Source organism: Pollachius pollachius (assembly GCF_949987615.1).
Source record: "Pollachius pollachius genome assembly, chromosome: 19".
NCBI lineage: Eukaryota > Metazoa > Chordata > Actinopteri > Gadiformes > Gadidae > Pollachius > Pollachius pollachius.
Window position 1 is genome coordinate 19,023,664 of NC_136952.1, and position 20,540 is coordinate 19,044,203.

The 20,540-nt window shown below is 46.6% G+C and overlaps 1 protein-coding gene across 1 annotated transcript in view; it reads left to right on the top strand.

Annotated features, from left to right (window-relative positions):
- Window positions 1–19,795, top strand: part of LOC307090315 (wings apart-like protein homolog) — a 44,349-nt gene extending 24,554 nt beyond the window's left edge. Inside the window, exons 6-20 of the mRNA XM_079756899.1 lie at window positions 2,413–2,511; window positions 5,591–5,752; window positions 7,727–7,863; window positions 8,782–8,893; window positions 9,253–9,498; window positions 10,581–10,692; window positions 10,812–10,909; window positions 11,475–11,551; window positions 12,371–12,543; window positions 13,473–13,588; window positions 16,187–16,366; window positions 16,694–16,928; window positions 17,143–17,231; window positions 17,700–17,795; window positions 18,178–19,795. Coding sequence (XP_079613025.1) covers window positions 2,413–2,511; window positions 5,591–5,752; window positions 7,727–7,863; window positions 8,782–8,893; window positions 9,253–9,498; window positions 10,581–10,692; window positions 10,812–10,909; window positions 11,475–11,551; window positions 12,371–12,543; window positions 13,473–13,588; window positions 16,187–16,366; window positions 16,694–16,928; window positions 17,143–17,231; window positions 17,700–17,795; window positions 18,178–18,243 — 1,998 coding nt within the window. The 3' untranslated portion in view covers window positions 18,244–19,795. The remainder of the gene's footprint in view (window positions 1–2,412; window positions 2,512–5,590; window positions 5,753–7,726; window positions 7,864–8,781; window positions 8,894–9,252; window positions 9,499–10,580; window positions 10,693–10,811; window positions 10,910–11,474; window positions 11,552–12,370; window positions 12,544–13,472; window positions 13,589–16,186; window positions 16,367–16,693; window positions 16,929–17,142; window positions 17,232–17,699; window positions 17,796–18,177) is intronic.
- Window positions 19,796–20,540: the final 745 nt, after the last annotated feature.

Genomic DNA, 20,540 nt, shown 5'->3' on the forward strand with positions numbered 1-20,540 from the left:
GCCTAAGTAAGCTAGATTTTGAAAGTATCCATGCTAAAACATCCGTTCAGCCCTCCCTCTAAATCCAAAAACTCATGAATAGCTCTAACAATAGGTATGCCTTGCCTTGTGTAGGACTTGGCTCACACTCATTATTAATGAGTGCTGGGTAGATGGGGAGTAGGGCTGCACCATGAGAGGAAAACATACCATATGCAAATACGTTGAGTAGTACGATGGCGATATGTCTTACGGTAATTAATTTAATATTCAGTGCTAATGTATTTAGTTTATTATAAGTGTAATATTAACATTCATATTGTCAATTTATTTAGTCATGAAGACTTGAAAAAACATAAATACCTAATAATTGAATCCTTGAAAATAGTGTCCAACCTTTTTTCTAAAATAAGCAGTTCATAAAGAACAAAACGGTAAATCTACAGACCCTTACAATGTGTTTATGATACGGTGATTGGAAAAGGACAACATTAGAATATATGGAACATTATTCGTAGTTTAATATTAATAGAGGTCCTGAAAATGGGCATATAAAAAAATCAATAGATGTTCATAATCAATAGTATGAGATTAACCCCACAGTGGCAGTAGAACTACCATTGAGCATAAAACAATACTAATTATTGCATTTCAGATAGATTTTTGTGATATGTTCATGCCACATGTTCACGTCGCCATGACAATGAGAACCTGATTTCTAGGTCAGCACTAGTAGGTAGGCAGACAAGCCCATTGGTTAATTTCGGGCCAAGTTCAATGATTGGACGGTCACAGATACTGGATTTCTTTATTTTATTGTCAGAGTTTATTTTGATCAATTGCTGTTGGGATATAAAGAGAATTTCAACAAATATGACAAAGTTGTCAACACTAGTTTTAATTTTCATCAGCCATGACTAATGGTGGTTAATGTCCAGGACCAGTAAGGGGAGCTATTATCCCAGTGATAAAAAAAACACTCTATTCCAAATGACGATTAAAATAACTCAGTGGTCCTACTCTGCCATCCATGTCAAATAAGGAGACCACATGGAGAGTGGACTGTCTGTCCTTGAAGTCCTTGTTAACAAAACAGGATGCGTCTACATGTAGGACTAGGGCTGCAACAATGAATCGATAAAATCGACAAATCTATTACTAAAAGCGTTGGCAACGAATTTGGTCATCGATTCGTTGAGTCGCGCGATTAATACGTCACTCGTAGGCGCGGCACTGTTTACAGCCAGCCGCCGGCAGGTTGGCTCTTGGTTCATGCATGCCCACAGCGAGCTTTAGTGTGAGCGACCAGAGCTTGTATTTGGTCATATCTTAACACTGGACTGTAGGCCTATATAAAAGTGTTTTACCTTCACTGTCTTTGGGTAAAAAGAAACTCATTCAACTCAGTATCCGTCTAGTCCAACCAAAAACTCTGTCAGCTGCTGCTGCTTCAGACGGTGTGCAGACGGGCTCGAGCCGGCACCGCGTGCATCAACAGTCATTCAGAGCAGCGGCAGTAATCACACAACCGGGCGGTGTAGAAAGTCCCGTCAGTTAAAAATAGTAATCCATGTTAAAATCGGCAGGATATAGAGCTAGCTATCTTAAAAAAAAAGTAGCAAACAGTGTCAAATTTGACCTGTTCAGGTCGGCTCAGTAATATGATCGATGTGTTCAAATGCAACACAAAAAAATTAAATAATTGAGATTTTGGCCAAAACTTGTTTTCCCAGCAATATAAAATAGATAGTAAAGATGGAATTATGACCTGTTTAACGTCCTTGAGTTATGATCATCTTATCAGCAGTTAAAGCAATAATACAAGTTATATTTCAACAAAATAATAGAAAAGTATCAATAGTGGTATCAATAAAGACTTGGATCGTTAAGGAGTCTCAAATTGTATCAATATCAATAAAAATTAACGATCTGTCATCTGAGAGAAATTAAGATGATTTAATTCATTTTTAACAAATAGTATTTACCAGTTAAAGATCTTATCGGTTAACTGGTTAACCATGGACATCCCTTTATATACTGTGTATTTATAAATGTATATCATACATTTTATGTTTTTTTTGTGTTATCCCAGTTATGTTTATTTTTATTTTTTATCATTTAATGTTACTTTCAATAGTTCCGGGATGTTGGAGCAATAACCTGGTGTTTTTACACTTCAGTCTGCACTGTGAATTTGAAGTAATGTTCAGTTTTTGAATAATGAAGCGGCAATTACAAATGTTTCTTTTTTTCGATTAATCGAAAAAATAATCGACCGATCGATTATTAAAATAATCGTTAGTTACAGCCCTATGTAGGACTCACATTATCTCTGCCGTCGCTTTCTCTTTGGCCTTCCCTGGAATGATTGAGTACAAATGGAGTGTTTTTCTAGATAAGAGTATTGTGTAATTGACTTTTTGTGTGTTTTAGTCTCCTACCAAGGCGGTCTACAACGCCAGACACTGGGCCGTGGACAGTGAAGAGGACGCCCCCCCAGTGGTGTCTTTGCCCCGATCACAGACCAACACCGTAAGTACACACGTGCTGCACACATTCAGACATATGTTCATTGTCACAGTGAGCAGGGGCTGTTACCGCTTAAAGACCCGAGAGCGATCTGCAGAAAAAAGAATGATTTATTCATATCAACCATAGTTTCCGTTGTCCGGTCATTGACCGGGAAAAAAATGAGTAGGACCGAAAATTCTAAATGTCTCCGGTCAGAATGACCAATGGAAATAATTCTCTCTGCCCAATTTGAATTGTGTTTAAATATGCTACAGTGGTCATTTGTTTAGCCAATTCATGTAAAACAATGCGCGTCGGGCCGATATTTCCCACCACTATCCTCGAGCTGGGTCGGGCCGGGCCTTTTTTTTAATCATTGCTTTATTGGCCTAATCTGAGGAGAAATCTATGCCGTAAACAGAAATATTATAGGCCTTTATTACTCGAGTCTACTCAATGCCGTGGAACGCTCCGTTCACTTGCATGGGTAATAGTCCGGTAACTTGTCAACCCCAGCGTCTTCGTTTGCTAAGCGACGCCAACGTCTTTGGCGGACTATTTCACTGCTGATCAACACTACGAATGCTGCTAACGATTAAATTGTAAAAAGACACACCATGTGAAGTGATTTTTTCGTTTTGGCAAGTAGCCGTGTAATAAGCGGGATAATGTATAGAACGTCGCCGGTCATTATCGAAAATAAGCCCCTTCAGGGCGAAGCAAGACACCTCCGCTGCGCGTCGACGTCCTGTTCGCCCTGTCGGGGCTTATTTTCCCGATAATTACCGGCGTTGTATACATTATCCCTTACATATATATTTAGCAGAGTAGGCCTAAGTAACAAATGTGTACAATGTTACACATGTATCAAAAAAATTGTCGGGTTGAAATCGGGGTCGGGCTCATCATTACAGTTAATGTGCTGGGCTGGGCTCGGACAGAACGTGCACGGGTCGGGCTTGATTTTTCTGGGCCCGATCTAAGCTCTGATAAAGACTGCTCAGCGAAGCCGCCTTGGGGAAGGAAGAGGCACGAGGCTTATGCGCATTGCAAGCAGCAGAGACACTCTCGATACATTTGACTCTAAGTCAGCAGCGGCACGCTTCACAGATGGCAAATATCGAAAGTAAGTAACGAAAGTAAAGAAAAAAAAAACTTTGAAATGAAACCTTCCAGGTCACATGATGACCGGCACCAATATTTTCTAGCGGAAACACTGATATCAACTCTAAAACATCACATACTTGCTTTAGGATAGAGGGTCGGCTAGGGGATCTGCTTAGCTCAGGAGGTAGAGCAGTTGTCTTGTAACCGCAAGGTTGCTAGTTCGATCCCCAGCTCAGAGTGTTGATGTGTCCCTGAGCAAGACACTTAACCCTAACTGCTCCTGACGAGCTGGCTGCTGCCTTGCATGGTTGACCCTGCCGTCGGTGTGTCGATGTGTGTATTAACCGTTGCTTTGGATAATGGCGTCTGCTAAATGCCCTAATTGTAATTGTAGGATAGGAAGCCCTACACAGGACTGAGGCGTCAGTTCTAAACAAGATCTGCTAACACCTTGGTACACAACCTGCTCCTAAGGGTAAAATGGACCTGCAAGGTTAGGGGATTTGATAGTTGGTGGAAAGAAAGTGTACTGGAAAGAGGCCTGGACCCAAAACACCATGGGGAGAATGCAGCGTTCAACCCACTGTATACATACGTGTGTGTGTGTGTGTGTGTGTGTGTGTGTGTGTGTGTGTGTGTGTGTGTGTGTGGAATAATGAACCGACAATTCTTCGATTGACATGAGCTGTTTATTTTATCGAGTTTGAGAAGTGGTGTATCTGTTATGAATTTAAAGTGTTTGTGGCAGCCAGGATTGGTGAAAGGCTGCTTGGATAAGAGCAAGTGATTCTCACCGAACTTGACGAGAAGGGGAGAGAGAGGAAGACAGAAGGAACAGACAAGAGGAAGTGAGAGAGAGGGAAAGAGGGGGGCTTGACAAGTGCAGGGGAGAGAGAGTGAGACAGAGAGGCCATCGCTAAGAGCAAGTGGCCCAGTGTAAAACGTTCGTTTTAAACTGGGCCACTTGCAGTTTAAAACGTTCGTTTTAAACTGCAAGTGGCCCAGTTTAAAACGTTCGTTTTAAACTGTAAACAAACAAATGGCGTCAAGAAAGGCCATTTTATTAGCTGCAGCCTCCATGATAATTGACAAGTTTACAGAAGAATGTCTAAAAGTTGTGGATCTCGTAGAAAGTATACTGCAGACAAGGAATTCGCACGATTCAAGAATAGAGGGCTACGTCACTGAAGTTGTGCCCACTTACTGCGACGTCACGTTCAGACCACATTTTAGGATGCACAAGACATCAGTTGAAGTAAGGGTGTAGATAGGCTATATTAAACGATTTATCTATTGCTTTAGGTTTAGGAAAGGAATTAATGTTAATCTCCATCTGGGAGCACATCTCTTGCAGTCCGTGATCCATGTCTGCTTGCGGAGAACTACCTCTTCTGACAGTTTGCCTATGTTCGCGAACGTTTAAAGACATCGGCACGCTTGCAGAACATGTTTGAAATCGTTTGCGAGCGTTCGCCTATGTTTGCGACTTTGAACGCACCTCTGTTTACAGCTCTTTGCTTAGGGTGAAACCCATGTCGGGATGCTTACCCATGTTGTGTCAAACTGGAAAGCTGTGAGCAATCCTGTTTAAAGAACATAATTACATATTTAGAGCTCTTTCTTGCCTTGAGATCGCCGTTCTGATGACGGACCATGTCATCACTAATGTGCATATTGGGACTACATGTTTGCCGGTAGCCGTAGACAGCCGCAGAATGCCTTCGCTTATGGTTGTGTTTTCTAGCGGGAATATCATCAGCAACTCTGCCGAGAGAACGCTGGTGGGGAGTGCCAAGTGTCAAAGTAATGACGCAAAACATCTTCTGCATCAGCTGATGGGAGATGGACCAGATGAATATTAAAATGTTGCTGTGACCCCCCTCCAAAACGAGTCTTTACACTTAGGCCAGCTGTGTGGCGACCTCGTTGTGAGTGCACTTCCGGTCGACGCGACGTTCCCGAGGCTGAAGGTTTAAGGGCTGTGTTCCTGCAGGTGGTGGCCTCGGGCTCCACCAAGGACTCCAGCTCCCAGAAGGACGACGGGCTCTTCAAAGCTCCCCCGCCGCCCCCCAGGGTCACCAAGTCCACCACCATCCCTACAGAGCCCTACCAGGACATGGTCACTGCACTCAAGTGTCGCAAGGAGCACAAAGAGGTACACACGGACACACACGGACACACACACACGGACACACACACACGGACACACACACACGGACACACACACACACACACACGGACACACACACGGACACACACACCCGGACACACGTACACACACACACACACACACACACACACACACACACACACACACACACACACACACACACACACACGGACACACACACACACACACACCCGGACACACGTACACACACACTCGGACACACACCCGGACACACACACGGACACACGGACAAGTATACACACGGACACACACACACCCGGACACACGTACACACACACTCGGACAGACACACACACACACACCCACTTGAACACACGGACACAAACACACACCCGGACACACACTCGGACACACACACACACACACACACTCGGACACACACCCAGACTCACACTCGAACACACGGACACAAACACACAGACACACACACACTGCGCTAGAATGTTTTTGTTGTTGAATAAATGATGTTACAGGACAAGTGTTATACAGCATGGTTCCAGAATGTTCGGACTGAGCGGTTTTGTTCTGTTTTCCTGCGGTGATGTACAACATATACTTTGTTTTTCATATGGACATAAACATGATTTTGTTCTCGCTCTCTCTCTTGCTCTCCGCATCCTGTCTTCCGCTCATTATTTAGTAGATTCTCATCTTGCCATCCATTATCCATATCCCTTCATCCCGAGCCGTGCCTTGGTCTCGCTCTCTCGGTTGCCATGGAGTTAACGGAACATTTCATAAATTCCCTCTCACTCTCTGGCTTTCTCTCCCCCGTTGAGTGAATCCTTGGTAGTAGGCGGCCAATCTGAGCTCACTTATACTCTGTTAATAAGTGGCTTAGCAATCGATACGTCTACTACTGGATTATTTGTCTTGCATCTCAATTGCTTATATGCATTTTTTGATGAGGGAATGTATTTTGATGAGGGATGTAGAAGTTTACACACACACACACACACACACACACACACACACACACACACACACACACACACACACACACACACACACACACACACACACACACACACACACACACACACACACACACACACGTATGTATTAGGGCTGTCAAGGGATTCAAAAAAATTATCTAATTAATTACAAGCTCTGTGATTAATTAATCTAAATTAATCGCAAACTTACATTTTTCCGAGAAAGTATTTAAAAATTATTTAATTCAAGTAAATTATGGCAGATGAGTGACTCAATGAATAATAGACATAATAGACTTTAAACTTCAATGCCTCTTTTATTTAAAACATGTCTTTCATTAAAATACGGGGCATTTTAAGATCAAATTAATAACATTTCCATCTCACTCAGGATTCAATGCATCTCAGTCGAGTGTGGCTTGACGAGGCTGGCTGCTAGCGCCAGCTTTAGGGGCGGTGGCAGCTCGTACCTGCCAGCTTGCTACCAAACGTTTTGCGTTGAGGTGATATTCAAGGGTTGATGAACTCCGGTGATAGGAAAATTCCTTACTACAGAGATTGCAGATAACGGTCTTCCTATCTACAGTTCCGTCTGGGAGCTGTTTAAACTTGAACTTTTACGTTCACGGAGCTGAGCAGCGTCTTCTCGTCCGCCTCCATTTTGTTTCAACGCAAATGACGCACCGGGTCACAGGGCACTATAGAAGCGCAATTAATCTGCGTTAATTTTTTTAACGTGTTATTTTTTCTGTGATTAATTAATCCCAATTAACGCGTTAATTTGACAGCCCTAATATATGTATTTATATATATATATATATATATATATATTCACTCACTCCTCTCATGTCTTTCCCTGTTTATCTCCTCCTCTGGGTCTCTTTGTTTATCCACCTGTCTTTCCCTCCATCCCTCTGCTTCTCTCCCCCCTCTCTGCCTCTCTTGATTCAAAATACCTTGAATGGCATTGTAAAATCAAGGTATTTCCCTTCTTCCCCTCTAGCTCTTCACGGTGGTGCAGCACGTGAAGCACTTCAATGATGTGGTGGAGTTTGGGGAGAACCAGGAGTTCACGGATGACTTTGAGTACCTGGCCACAGGTCTCAAGAGCGGACAGCCCTTGAACACACGCTGCCTTAGGTCAGTCCACCAGCAGACTTTCCCTCCCTCATCTAACCAGTACACCCCAGTCCACTGGGGAACCTTCCCTGGTCCCACCATAGGGCCCGGTCCACTGGGGAACCTTCCCTGGTCCCACCATAGGGCCCGGTCCACTGGGGAACCTTCCCTGGTCCCACCATAGGGCCCGGTCCACTGGAGAACCTTCCCTGGTCCCACCATAGGGCCCGGTCCACTGGGGAACCTTCCCTGGTCCCACCATAGGGCCCGGTCCACTGGGGAACCTTCCCTGGTCCCACCATAGGGCCTGGTCCACTGGGGAACCTTCCCTGGTCCCACCACAGGGCCCGGTCCACTGGAGAACCTTCCCTGGTCCCACCATAGGGCCCGGTCCACTGGGGAACCTTCCCTGGTCCCACCACAGGGCCCAGTCCACTGGGGAACCTTCCCTGGTCCCACCACAGGGCCCAGTTGAACTGTGTTCCTGGGGTTCAGGGGAGCATGGTCCTGGGTTTGGGGGATAGTGTAGTGGTGAGGGTGATTGGACTCCTACCCTAGAAGGTTCTTGCTTTGATCCAGAGGGAACATATGCATACCTTTTAGGCCTCTACTGAAAATGTAGGTGATACGCTCTGGATTGAAGGGCCTGCCAAGTTGAAAGGAGAACCGTATGTGACTGTAGGGCGCCGTGGCTGGTCCATCATTTAACGCTATCCTATTAGAATGATAATGTTGTTGTACCTTTAGTAGTTTCTAATTCCGCATTGATGAGATGTTTTTATGTTATCCATATTTGTTGTTGGAAGGGCCTAAACAGAAAATATAGTTTTAGAACTCTTTCCGCTCAAAGCACAGGCCCGCTTCGGGACCGAAGCCTCCAAAGGGCCAAACGGATGTGAGCCCCTTGTTCCAAGCGTGCGTTTGTGTGTTCCTGTCCAGTGTCATCAGCCTGGCCATGCGCTGCGCCATGCCCAGCTTCAGGATGCACCTCAGGGCTCGGGGCAAGGTGGCCCAGGTCTTCAACACCCTCAACGACGCTCCACAGCAGCCGGTAAAGGACCCTCCTCTTCCCCACAGCCGGCCCACCGTGCTAACCAGCTGCTGCCGCTGCTGCTGTTAGGCTAACATTAGCATGGGCGCTGCGTGAGAACGGCTGTTAGAGGGCCAGTTGATGGCCCAGCTGATTCATGCCCTATAGCATGAGTCAGAATGTGTTTGGTTGCCAGTTATGAATGGTTGCACACTGCTTTTTCTGGAATGGTGCGATTAAGGTAACCAAACTCAAACCGTACAGGACATTGCATGAAGTCGTTGTTTCCATCCAATATATCACTAATTGAAACTGCAACGATTGTGCTTGTAAATGTTAGCTCTCCTCTCAACACTGTGCTCTGTCTCCCTCTCCACTAGAACCTGGCTCTGTGCACGGCGTCCCTCATGTACATCCTGAGCAGGGACCGTCTCAACATGGACCTGGACCGCTCCTGCCTGGACCTGATGATCCGCCTGCTGGAGCTGGACCTGGACCAGGGGGGCGGGGCTGCCACAGACTCCGCCTCCCAGCTCAGCGCCAGGGAGATGGCCAAGGTGAAGGAGAAGATCCGCAAGCTGTGCGACATGGTGCACAACAAGCATCTGGACCTGGAGAACATCACCGTGAGTCATGGAGGTCTGGGGTTCTCCTGAGGGTTCTCCTGTGGGACCAGAGCTTCATACAGAGGGGAACCAGTACAACAGGCTAGAAGGTCTGGAGCCAGAGCTTCATACAGAGGGGAACCAGTACAACAGGCTAGAAGGTCTGGAGCCAGAGCTTTATACAGAGGGGAACCAGTACAACAGACTAGAAGGTCTGGAACCAGAGCTTCATACAGAACCAGTACAACAGGCTAGAAGGTCTGGAACCAGAGCTTCATACAGAACCAGTACAACAGGCTAGAAGGTCTGGAACCAGAGCTTCATACAAAACCAGTACAACAGGCTAGAAGGTGTGAAACCAGAGCTTCATACAGAACCAGTACAACAGGCTAGAAGGTCTGGAACCAGAGCTTCATACAGAGGGAAACCAGTACAACAGGCTAGAAGGTCTGGAGCCAGAGCTTCATACAGAACCAGTACAACAGGCTAGAAGGTCTGGAACCAGAGCTTCATACAGAACCAGTACAACAGGCTAGAAGGTCTGGAACCAGAGCTTCATACAGAACCAGTACAACCATAAGGTCCCATAGCAGGGTTAGAAAGTTGCTTCAATACCATTTAGTCCTTTTAGGTGTTGTCTCTATCCAAAACAAATTTTACTTCTGTTTATCGGAAGTCTGCTTTTCGTTCTGCTTTTCTGTTACAAACCACATGCTGGCATAATGTATTCACGGCTACAGAGGAACAACAATTATTCCACGCCCTCCCATGAGCATTTTAATAGTTATTTATAAATGAGTAAATTATATCATAGCGGAATGCTTTCTGAGTCATTTGATGGTTTTTGCCTTTTCAACATACTGCTGCTAGTTATTAACAAAATGAATGACTGAATATGCATAACTATGTTACTCTCTCTGTCCTGTTGGTTTTCTTTTCTCAGCTCACAAATTTTGTCTACCTCCCCTGCGTCTCTCCTTCTCATCCCTCCCCCTCTCTCTACCTTCTGTCTTTACCCCTGTTCCTCCTCATCTCTGCTGCGTACCAGCGTGCTGTTCCTCTGTGGGTGGGGGTTCTCACTCTGCCTCTCTCTCTCCACGCAGACCGGGCATCTGGCCATGGAGACTCTGCTGTCCCTCACCTCCAAGAGGGCAGGGGACTGGTTCAAAGAGGAGCTACGGCTTCTGGGTGGACTGGACCATATAGTGGACAAAGGTAGTTGGCATTGGCCACATTCAATGACCCTGTAGACTCCAATGTACTTTCCATTGGATTTCAACTCCTAGTTTCTATTTAGAGTAATCTCTATATCTCTCTGTCTCTCTCCCTCCCAGTGAAAGAGTGTGTGAACAACCTGAGTCAGGAGGATGACAAGGAGCAGCTGGTGTCTTCTCTCTGGGGGGCTGAGCGCTGTCTTCGGGTGCTGGACAGTGTAAGGCTCACACCAGTCACAACGCGCATGCATACTCATTTTATACTCGTGGAAAACAAAACCATAAACGGCCAATATTCAGACCCATGCAAACAAACAGACGCAGAAACGACCCCTGGAGGTCCAGCCTCTTAACGTCAACCATACGGTGTTGATCTAAAACTTCTCGTCAATGTGAAGTAGCTAGAGACGGCTTTCTGGACAGATGAGGTGGATTGGCATCAAACGATGGTGGGATCATATGAGTTAGAAACCCATGAACATTGCCCAGTGTGTCTGGCCTCGTATTTATGTGTTTGTTGATCAGAAACATGCGACATGCAGCAATTTAATGTTTTTCTTCTAATGGTGGGAGTTCTCAAGGAAAACAAGTGTGTGTTCCTTTCACATACACAGTGTGGTAGGCGTTTCTTGTTGTTAAAACCCAGACTTCTATCTTGTGTTGTCCAAATGTACCTAAAGGGGCGTGTCCCTACCAACCCATATCACTTCTGTCTTTTTAAAGCTGTGGGCTCATTGTCTTCTTGGCAGCCATTTTGATCTTCTGTGATGTCTTCCTTTGCAGGTGACGGTGCAAAACCCAGAGAATCAGAGCTATCTGATAGCCTACAAGGACTCATCGCTCATCATTTCTTCTGCCAAGTAAGCGATTACGCATCGCACAAACGCATATCCATATGTTTTCTGAACTTGTCTCCTCTAATCAACCTTCAGCCTTGCCGGCTCTTGTGCGCAAACAGTGTCTTTGAATGTGCTGGGGGGAGGAGTTAGGCATGGACTGGTCTCCGGAGGTCCCCCATCCTCTGATTCGAGAGGGCGGGTTGTCCCACGTTCCTCAGTGTTTGAACTCAAAGGATGACCTCTCTTAGTTCAAGCTTTCCCACTCCGCGGCCCAAAACTCCTAGGGAGAGGTTAGTGTCAAACCTCTGCAGGGGCCCCATTGAGAGTGTCTCACTGGACCCCTCAGAACAAAGACGTGAGAAGACTCTGGGCCCCCCCCCAGGTTACAGTCTGGTCCGCAACACCTGGGGATGGACTGCTAGCGCCTTGCCTCAGGCTACCAGTCTGTTGTATGATCTCCTTCACTGTGTAGAGGATGTTATTCCTATCACACTGGCACCTCACATTATTTTATCTTCTGATGGCGTCGCTGGATTTGATGATGGAGCCGGTATTGCTGCGGCTGTGTGAGCGATTACATCTTGAATTATCGTCTGGTGTGTTCTATTTTATGTTTCGTAGTTGGCCTCAGCCTCGTCCCTTACGATATCATAGGCTAGGAAGACTTGCTAAGATATTGCTCATGTAATGAATAAAAACAAATGTTTACAACGACAAAGTAATATCTGCTTCTTGGAATGAATCCCCATCCCTTCACCTGCCGTCTACCACCGTGACACCCCCCTTGTGCTCCCCTTAAGCCCCACATTAAGCTCCTCCTTCCCCCTTCCTCTCTCCAAGGGCACTGGGGAGCTGCGAGGCTATGGTCCAGCGCTACAGCCGGCAGGTGAACCGGGCACGCTGCTCCGACGGCACCTCGCTGCCCTTCTGCTCCAACAGCAACGTGGGCAAGGCAGTGGAGGACTGCATGAGGGCCATCATCGGGGTGCTGGTCAACCTCACGCACGACAATGGTGGGTCGAGGAGCCTGGGGCCGCTGGGAGGGGGCGGAACCGTACCGGGCCAGCCCAGTCTGGGTGGTCGGGCCATCGGACCCTTGTCCTGGCGTCTCTTAAACAGCCGTATCCTAGGGCTGGGCGATGTATCGATATTTAAAATAAATATCGATATTTTTTCGAAAGCGATGTGGAACGAGACCCTATCGTCAACATCAATATAATTAAATTTGCGTTGAAATTACAGCACATTTGTTCCAAATAACAGCAGTTTTGAACCACGCCTGCCGCCTGCTATTTCGTAACTCTGCTTATGTCTCTCCCGCTCTGCCTCCGGCTCTCACACACAGTCTCTGCCCCCCCCTTCCACTCACGTCACTTTTTGAAATTGCGAAACATGGAGTCCGCCGGCACAAGCAGCTCCGAGGAGCTTGTTTGTAAGCGAAAGACCATCGGCTCCATAGTCTGGAAATGGTTTGGATATAAGGTGTCTGACGTATTACAAAATCACGTAATTTGTAGAGAGTGCTGAAAAACTGTCGCGACCAAAGGGTTGCAATTCTGTGCATAATATTCCGGAGGCGCACACAGCTTTTGGACGTGATATTAAATATTATAATGTTCTCAAATACGAGGCGGAGGCAGTGTCTAGTCCACGGTTTATTCAACCATCAAACTGTATTCAATTCCGAACGGTAGGAATAGCAATGGTAAATCGGCGCCCCCCCGTCGACAAATATCGATATTTATCTTATATCGATATTCTGCTTGAAGATACCGAGATATGACTTTAGGTCCACATCGCCCCGCCCTACCGTACCCTATATCATTTGTCTGAATACTTTGTGCAGCTGATCCTCCCAAAAAGCATCTACCGTACGCACACTCTTGCCGTGAATGTAAGCTGATAATGTCTCTCTTTGTGTCTTGTTCCCCCCCCCCCACAGAATGGGGCAGCACTAAGACAGGGGAGCAGCAGGACCTGATGATCACTGCTCTGAACTGTGTTCTCAGAGTCCCTCCGCTCCTGCCTCAGGAAAAGAGGTTTGACATCAGAGTGCTGGTATGTACACACCGATGAACACACCACCTCAGGCCTACACGCACACACACATCTGAGGCTATAAAAACACATCCACACTAAGGATCTTCCTGACGGCTAGTTGACCTGATTGGTTAGCCAGACGTTTTTTTGAATGACAGAAAATGCCTGGAAGTCTTCATCAGCATTGAGCACCCTACAATGCAGAGGCCTGACCTGGTCGGACAGACCATGGTGTTTATCAAACCATGTCACCACAAGACACATACTGAGTGAGCAGGCCACTCTCACTCATTAAAGTATTAAGTAGCAAGGATCCAGTGGATCTGTTTGTTTTCTGTTAAACGGACTGAACTGATTGACATTCCAACCCAGTGCCTCTGTAGCGACTAGGACAGCCATGTTTGTTATATTCTAATTAAAACCCCTTAAACAGGTCCGCTAACTGCAGTTACTGCCGGGCGAATAGCGCTGCTGACACGTTGTTTAATGCTGGTTAATTAGCCCTATTAACAGCATGCCCTGATTCATGAATATTCCCACCATTAGTTCATAATGTGTGCTCGCGATTTATATTGCAATGCTTTTCTCAGAGAGACAAGAACGTGTGCGACTAGTCAGAACATCCCTGGACCGTGTGGTCTAAGACCAGCTGGTGTCTCTAGTCAGAACATCCCTGGACCGTGTGGTCTAAGACCAGCTGGTGTCTCTAGTCAGAACATCCCTGGACCGTGTGGTCTAAGACCAGCTGGTCTCTCTAGTCAGAACATCCCTGGACCGTGTGGTCTAAGACCAGCTGGTGTCTCTAGTCAGAAAGTCCTGGACCGTGTGGTCTAAGACCAGCTGGTGTCTCTAGTCAGGAACATCCTGGACCGTCTGGGTCTAGGACCAGCTGGTGTCTCTAGTCAGAACATCCCTGGACCGTGTGGTCTAAGACCAGCTGGTGTCTCTAGTCAGAACATCCCTGGACCGTGTGGTCTAAGACCAGCTGGTGTCTCTAGTCAGAACATCCTGGACCGTGTAGTCTAAGACCAGCTGGTGTCTCTAGTCAGAACATCCCTGGACCGTGTGGTCTAGGACCAGCTGGTGTCTCTAGTCAGAACATCCCTGGACCGTGTGGTCTAAGACCAGCTGGTGTCTCTAGTCAGAACATCCCTGGACCGTGTGGTCTAAGACCAGCTGGTTTCTCTAGTCAGAACATCCCTGGACCGTGTGGTCTAGGACCAGCTGGTCTCTCTAGTCAGAACATCCCTGGACCGTGTGGTCTAAGACCAGCTGGTGTCTAGTCAGGAACATCCCTGGACCGTGTGGTCTAAGACCAGCTGGTGTCTCTAGTCAAGAACATCCCTGGACCGTGTGGTCTAAGACCAGCTGGTGTCTCTAGTCAGAACATCCCTAGGCCGTCTGGGTCTAGGACCAGCTGGTGTCTCTAGTCAGGAACATCCTGGACCGTGTGGTCTAAGACCAGCTGGTGTCTCTAGTCAGAACATCCTGGACCGTGTGGTCTAAGACCAGCTGGTCTCTCTAGTCAGAACATCCTAGGCCGTGTGGTCTAAGACCAGCTGGTCTCTCTAGTCAGGAACATCCCTAGACCGTCTGGGTCTAGGACCAGCTGGTCTCTCTGGTCAGGAACATCCCTGGACCGTCTGGGTCTAAGACCAGCTGGTGTCTCTAATCAGAACATCCCTAGACCGTCTGGGTCTAGGACCAGCTGGTCTCTCTAGTCAGGAACATCCTGGACCGTGTGGTCTAAGACCAGCTGGTCTCTAGTCAGGAACATCCTGGACCGTCTGGGTCTAGGACCAGCTGGTGTCTCTAGTCAGAACATCCCTGGACCGTGTGGTCTAACACCAGCTGGTGTCTCTAGTCAGAACATCCCTGGACCGTCTGGGTCTAGGACCAGCTGGTCTCTCTAGTCAGGAACATCCCTAGACCTTGTGGTCTAAGACCAGCTGGTGTCTCTAGTCAGGAACATCCCTAGGCCGTCTGGGTCTAAGACCAGCTGGTGTCTCTAGTCAGGAACATCCCTAGGCCGTCTGGGTCTAAGACCAGCTGGTGTCTCTAGTCAGAACATCCTAGGCCGTGTGGACAGTGTGTCTCTGGTCAGGGTTAGGGTGTTTTCTGCACCTTAGTTCCCCTAACTCGTTTCCTATGCTTGATAGGACATGGCCCTGGCATCTTTTTCAGTGGAATAAATTATTTAGCTCTTTAAACTCTTTTTAATGAAATATGAAATGAAATGTGTGTTTTTAAACGCATATCTGAATTACACGAATGTTGTTCTTGCATGGCTTTAAGCGTGGAGTGATTAGCATCTCCCTGGCTCGGCCGGCCTCGAGCCATTGTGTTTCTATCCAGTACGCCCACACTCAGAGATGGACCGCTACTGTTCTGTTATGCAATGCAATCGTGTGTTGCTATATGCTATGCTAAATTGTACTTTGTCCGGTATGGTATTGTTCTATGCCGTCTCATGGTCAGTTTGTTCATGCTATTTCTATGTGTCCTTCACGTATGCTATCTGGCACAATAACATGCAACGGTATGCTATAACATGCAAATCCCGTCCTGTGTAGCTCTGTGGAACTGTGTCCTCACACTCCTCCGTCCCCCCTCCAGGGTCTGGGCCTGCTGATCAACCTGGTGGAGTACAGCGCCAGGAACAAGCACTGTCTGATGGAGATGGAGGTGGAGGTGGAGGTCAGCCCGGGGCTCGCAGACCCCTCCGTCCCCCCCAAAGCTCAGCCCCCCGACACCGTGGCTCTCTGCTCCCTCAACGCAATCGCCGCCCTAGTGCAGGTGGGTGTGTGCGTCGGTCGGTTCGCGGCTGTTGCTTGGTGTGTGTGTGGTTGTGTGTGTGTGTGTGTGTGTGTGTAACAAAAGGGTGGTTTTAAGAAAGCGAACGTGTCTGGGGAGAAGACATTAAGTACATTATGGTGTAGCTCCAGTAAGCCTGGGGGTTCGCTCTTAAGACCGCCGTAGATATGTTAACCGTTTGTCAGATGCTACCGTGAGTTGGTTTGCTCAAGGGACACAGAGGGGGTGATGGCACTTGGGAAACCGGAAGTGGCTTTGGGAAACGGCGTTATTAGAACAACCGAGAAATGACCTCATCTCCTCCCCCAGCTGTTCCTCGAGCGGGAGCGCGCCGCCCTCTTGGCCGAGTCGCAGACTGATGACCTCATCAAGGAGCCCCCAAAGCCGGCGCTGGACCAGAGCGGGGAGTGGCAGGAGGAGGGCGGCGAGATCCAGTGGGTCGCCAACGACAACGCCATCCAACCCGCCACCGAGACCAGCAAGAAGGAGGAAGAGGAGAAGAAGAAGAAGGAGGAGGAGGAGGGGGAACTGGACCTCAACAAAGGTTAGCGCAGTTCCTTATGAACACAGCCAGTCATGTGACGCAAACATGAGGTGGTCCTCTGCAAACAGGAAGCTGGCTTCTGCAAACAGGAAGGCCAGGATTAGCCAGGCCGGAGCGTAGTGGCTAGCATGTTGGACCTGGATTCTCTGGATTCAGGGGTCTGCTCCCTGAATGTGTACAGCATGTGGACTGACTCTCTCCCTCTGGTCCTCAGCTCTGTTGCACGCAGGGAAGCACATGGAGGACAGCTTCGTGGCCTCCTACACCGCCTTGCTGCTCGGCTGCCTCTGCCAGGGCAGCCCGGTAAGACCTAACCTTTCTACACGCACCTTTCGAAGGCCCCCGCCTTACACTCCAGTCGGGTTCAAATGTCTTGACAGTCAAACGCCTGGACTGAACACCTGGAGTCTAAACCAAGCAATCTGAGCCTAGTGGGTGCCAGGTGTCTGATCAGAGTGGATCCTGACTCCTCTTCATTGAGACCTTATAGTGATCTGTGGTGACCTTAGACCATCCGATCTATCCTCCACATGATCGACAACCCCAGGACGATACTGAGCGGTTGGATTTCGTTAAGATTCTCTCCACGTTCTGGACAGCGTTGTCCTCGTTTATTAATGTTTGTTAGTCGTCAGGGAGCCCTGAGGGACAGATGTCCCATCAGGAGTCAGGATAAATACCAGCAATGCCTTTCTCTCTTTACCTTTTCCCTCCATATTAACTTCCTCTCGTTTGTTTGCGTCTCTCCCTCCATTTCCCTTTCCCCTCCAGATGAATGTGACTACTGTGAGAGAGAACCTGCCTAAAGGTGACTTTTCCATCTTGACGGAGATGCTCAAAAAGTTCCTCAACTTCATGAACCTCACAGTAAGTTCCCTTATTCTCCAAGCGTCCATCTTGGTTCCTCAATGAAACTCAATGGATCATTCTGCATCCGATTCCTTACTGGAACATTCAGCGTGCTGGTTAAACCCAAGGCCCGAGTTACACTGACTGAGACATTTCCCTTGGTATCAATGCATCTTTTAAGCTTTTAAATTGATTGTTCAAGAAGCATTATCTCATTCATTGAATCAAGACTTCCTGGTTATGTGGGTCTGTGTGTGTGGTTGTGTTGTAACTGACTTATTGTGTCTTCTCTCTCCCCATCTCCCCTGTGTTCATTTTCTCTCTCCTCTCCTTATCTATCTCTCTCGCCCCCATTTGCTCTGCCTCTTTTATCCATGTCTCTTGCCCTCCCTCTCTCCAGTGTGATATCGGCACAGCAGGACACAAGTCCATCTCCAAAGTTATCGATTACCTAGAGCACTGCTAGGTTGAAGCCGTCTCTCTCTCTCTCGCACGGACACCCATCTTCATCATCACTGTAGAGCTGTTAAAGCACTGACACATACACGTACACATACACACACACACGCCATAATCAATGATGGAGTCACATATTGTTGTACGACTTGCAGCTCAGTTGTATTCTGTTCAGTTTGATTGAGTTGTGTTCAGCCGGCCATGTTTTAAGGGTGACAGAACCATTTCAACATCAAGCTTTGGCTTCAGATTGAAGGTGAACTCCCTGTGCTGTTGTGTCCCCCACGCTAAGCTGGCCACATCTCCTTTAATCAGACGGACGGTAGTGGCCCTTTACTCGGCCATCATCAGACGCCCCACGTCTCCCCTCTCCCAACAGACATAGCGTGACACATGTTTTGGATTCTAGCAACTCTGCTGGAGCTGCCGTCCGTGACCCCTGACCCCTATCTTGCTTTCCATTGATTGATTGGTTTAAGCTTTTTGTTCCCTCTGTTGATCTGTTAACAGGGAGGTTTTTCATTAAGAGGTCCCCCCCCTCCTGAGGTTTGGGTTTTGTGGGTTTGACTGTAGAATCTGGGCAGGTTGGAGGGGAAGGAATTTTTAATCACTTAAAAAATGATTTGAAAAAGATAACGACTAACAAGCTTAATTAGTAAAAGACGTATCACATCCAAATGAATAAAGCGTCAGTAATTGTAGACATTTTTTCACGATACTTACTCTTCCAGTGGTAATTAACCCCCTTAATCTCGATCTACCTCTGCTATATGTTGTTTTTTTATATATATTATTTATTTCTTGGTTGGTCATTCGTTCCATGTTGTAAAATGATTCCTTTAAGAAGTAAAGTCCTTCTGATTTGTTGTCGTCTCCTCAAGACATTAAAACAGCCAACATGTGGTCCCAGAATGTCACTGCATGGCCATTTAAAACATTTTTACCAAAAACTGATTAATTTTGGAATTTAGAAATGTTGAATATCAGATGAGGTACCATCCAAACGACAGACTGTGTTTCCATGGTTACAATAGCCCATTCCCTGTTGGTTTCCTAAGCGGTTTGATGTTTTTTATAGTAGTTTGGCCCCTACATTTATTTTACAAATGTTTCTCATTTCTCCTATACTGTCCAACTCCCACACAGGTATTGTGTTGACCCCTGACCCGTCACCCTAATTTATTTGATTTCTGACTCCTGTCGTCCACTTCCAAACATGAGACCTCAGAGCCTCTCTTTGGTCCAATCCAAACCCAACAAACTCCTTGTAATCCTTTAACATTAAAGAGCTTTATTCACATCTGGAGGAATGGAACAAGTTTGTACATACATGTAAATAGGTTGCTTATGGAAAGAAAACAAAATCTAGACTAGTAGACTCTACTTTTCAGAATGGGACTCTATTTTTTATTTTATACAGCTGTTTTTCCCACGTGTCGTTTCAATAGACGGACAAGGTTCGCTGAACCAACTGCAGAAAACATGTTCTTTGTATCGATTTCCAGAAAGATGTCTTTGGTTACCTGTAAATCATTTTAAAAACAAATAAAAAATTGCTACTTTCAGTACATCCGCTTCTTGTATTGTCTATTTTTGTGCTGTTCTCGTTCTTATAGCCGGAGTCTAATGATCAAAGTAATCTGAGCAAATTGAGCTTCCTTTAATTTTCAAGTGAACTTTCGAAATACTTAAGTTATATTTCCATATTTTTCTCTGCTCTGCTTTTGCCGAATCCTGTTGGAAGTAAAGAAAAAACATTTTTCTAAGAAAAGCCTTTGTGCAGATTTCTATTCATATTTTTATTTTATCTATGAAATTCAGTCCATTATGGACAAAGTCAAGGTTTATGCGCATGTAGCGTGGCACAGAATGCAAACCCAAAGGCTCAGTCTGGTGCTACACATTTATTATTTGGGTTCCTGCAAAATGCAAGAAAATGAACTTGTAAGTGACAATGACGACACACTATTCTCCAATTGTACTCATCTGCAGGGAATCTCATTGTCTGACGTAATCACGCGAGATTTTCACCCTGTTACTTTCCAGCAACTGCTGCTAATGTAGCGCATTTGCCACCTATTGGCGATTTATGGGTAGTACACCTTCACAATTACACTAACAAATATGAATACTGTACACTGTATTTGAACTCAAAATAATGACTCTATCCGTAAACACATATGAACAGGTAGAAAATTTATACACACATTGAATTAAAGAGATACTCATTTAATGAGCGTCAACAGACTTATTGCGCCACACGCACACTTTCCTTGGGCCCAATGCTCCAGCATGTTTTAATAGGCG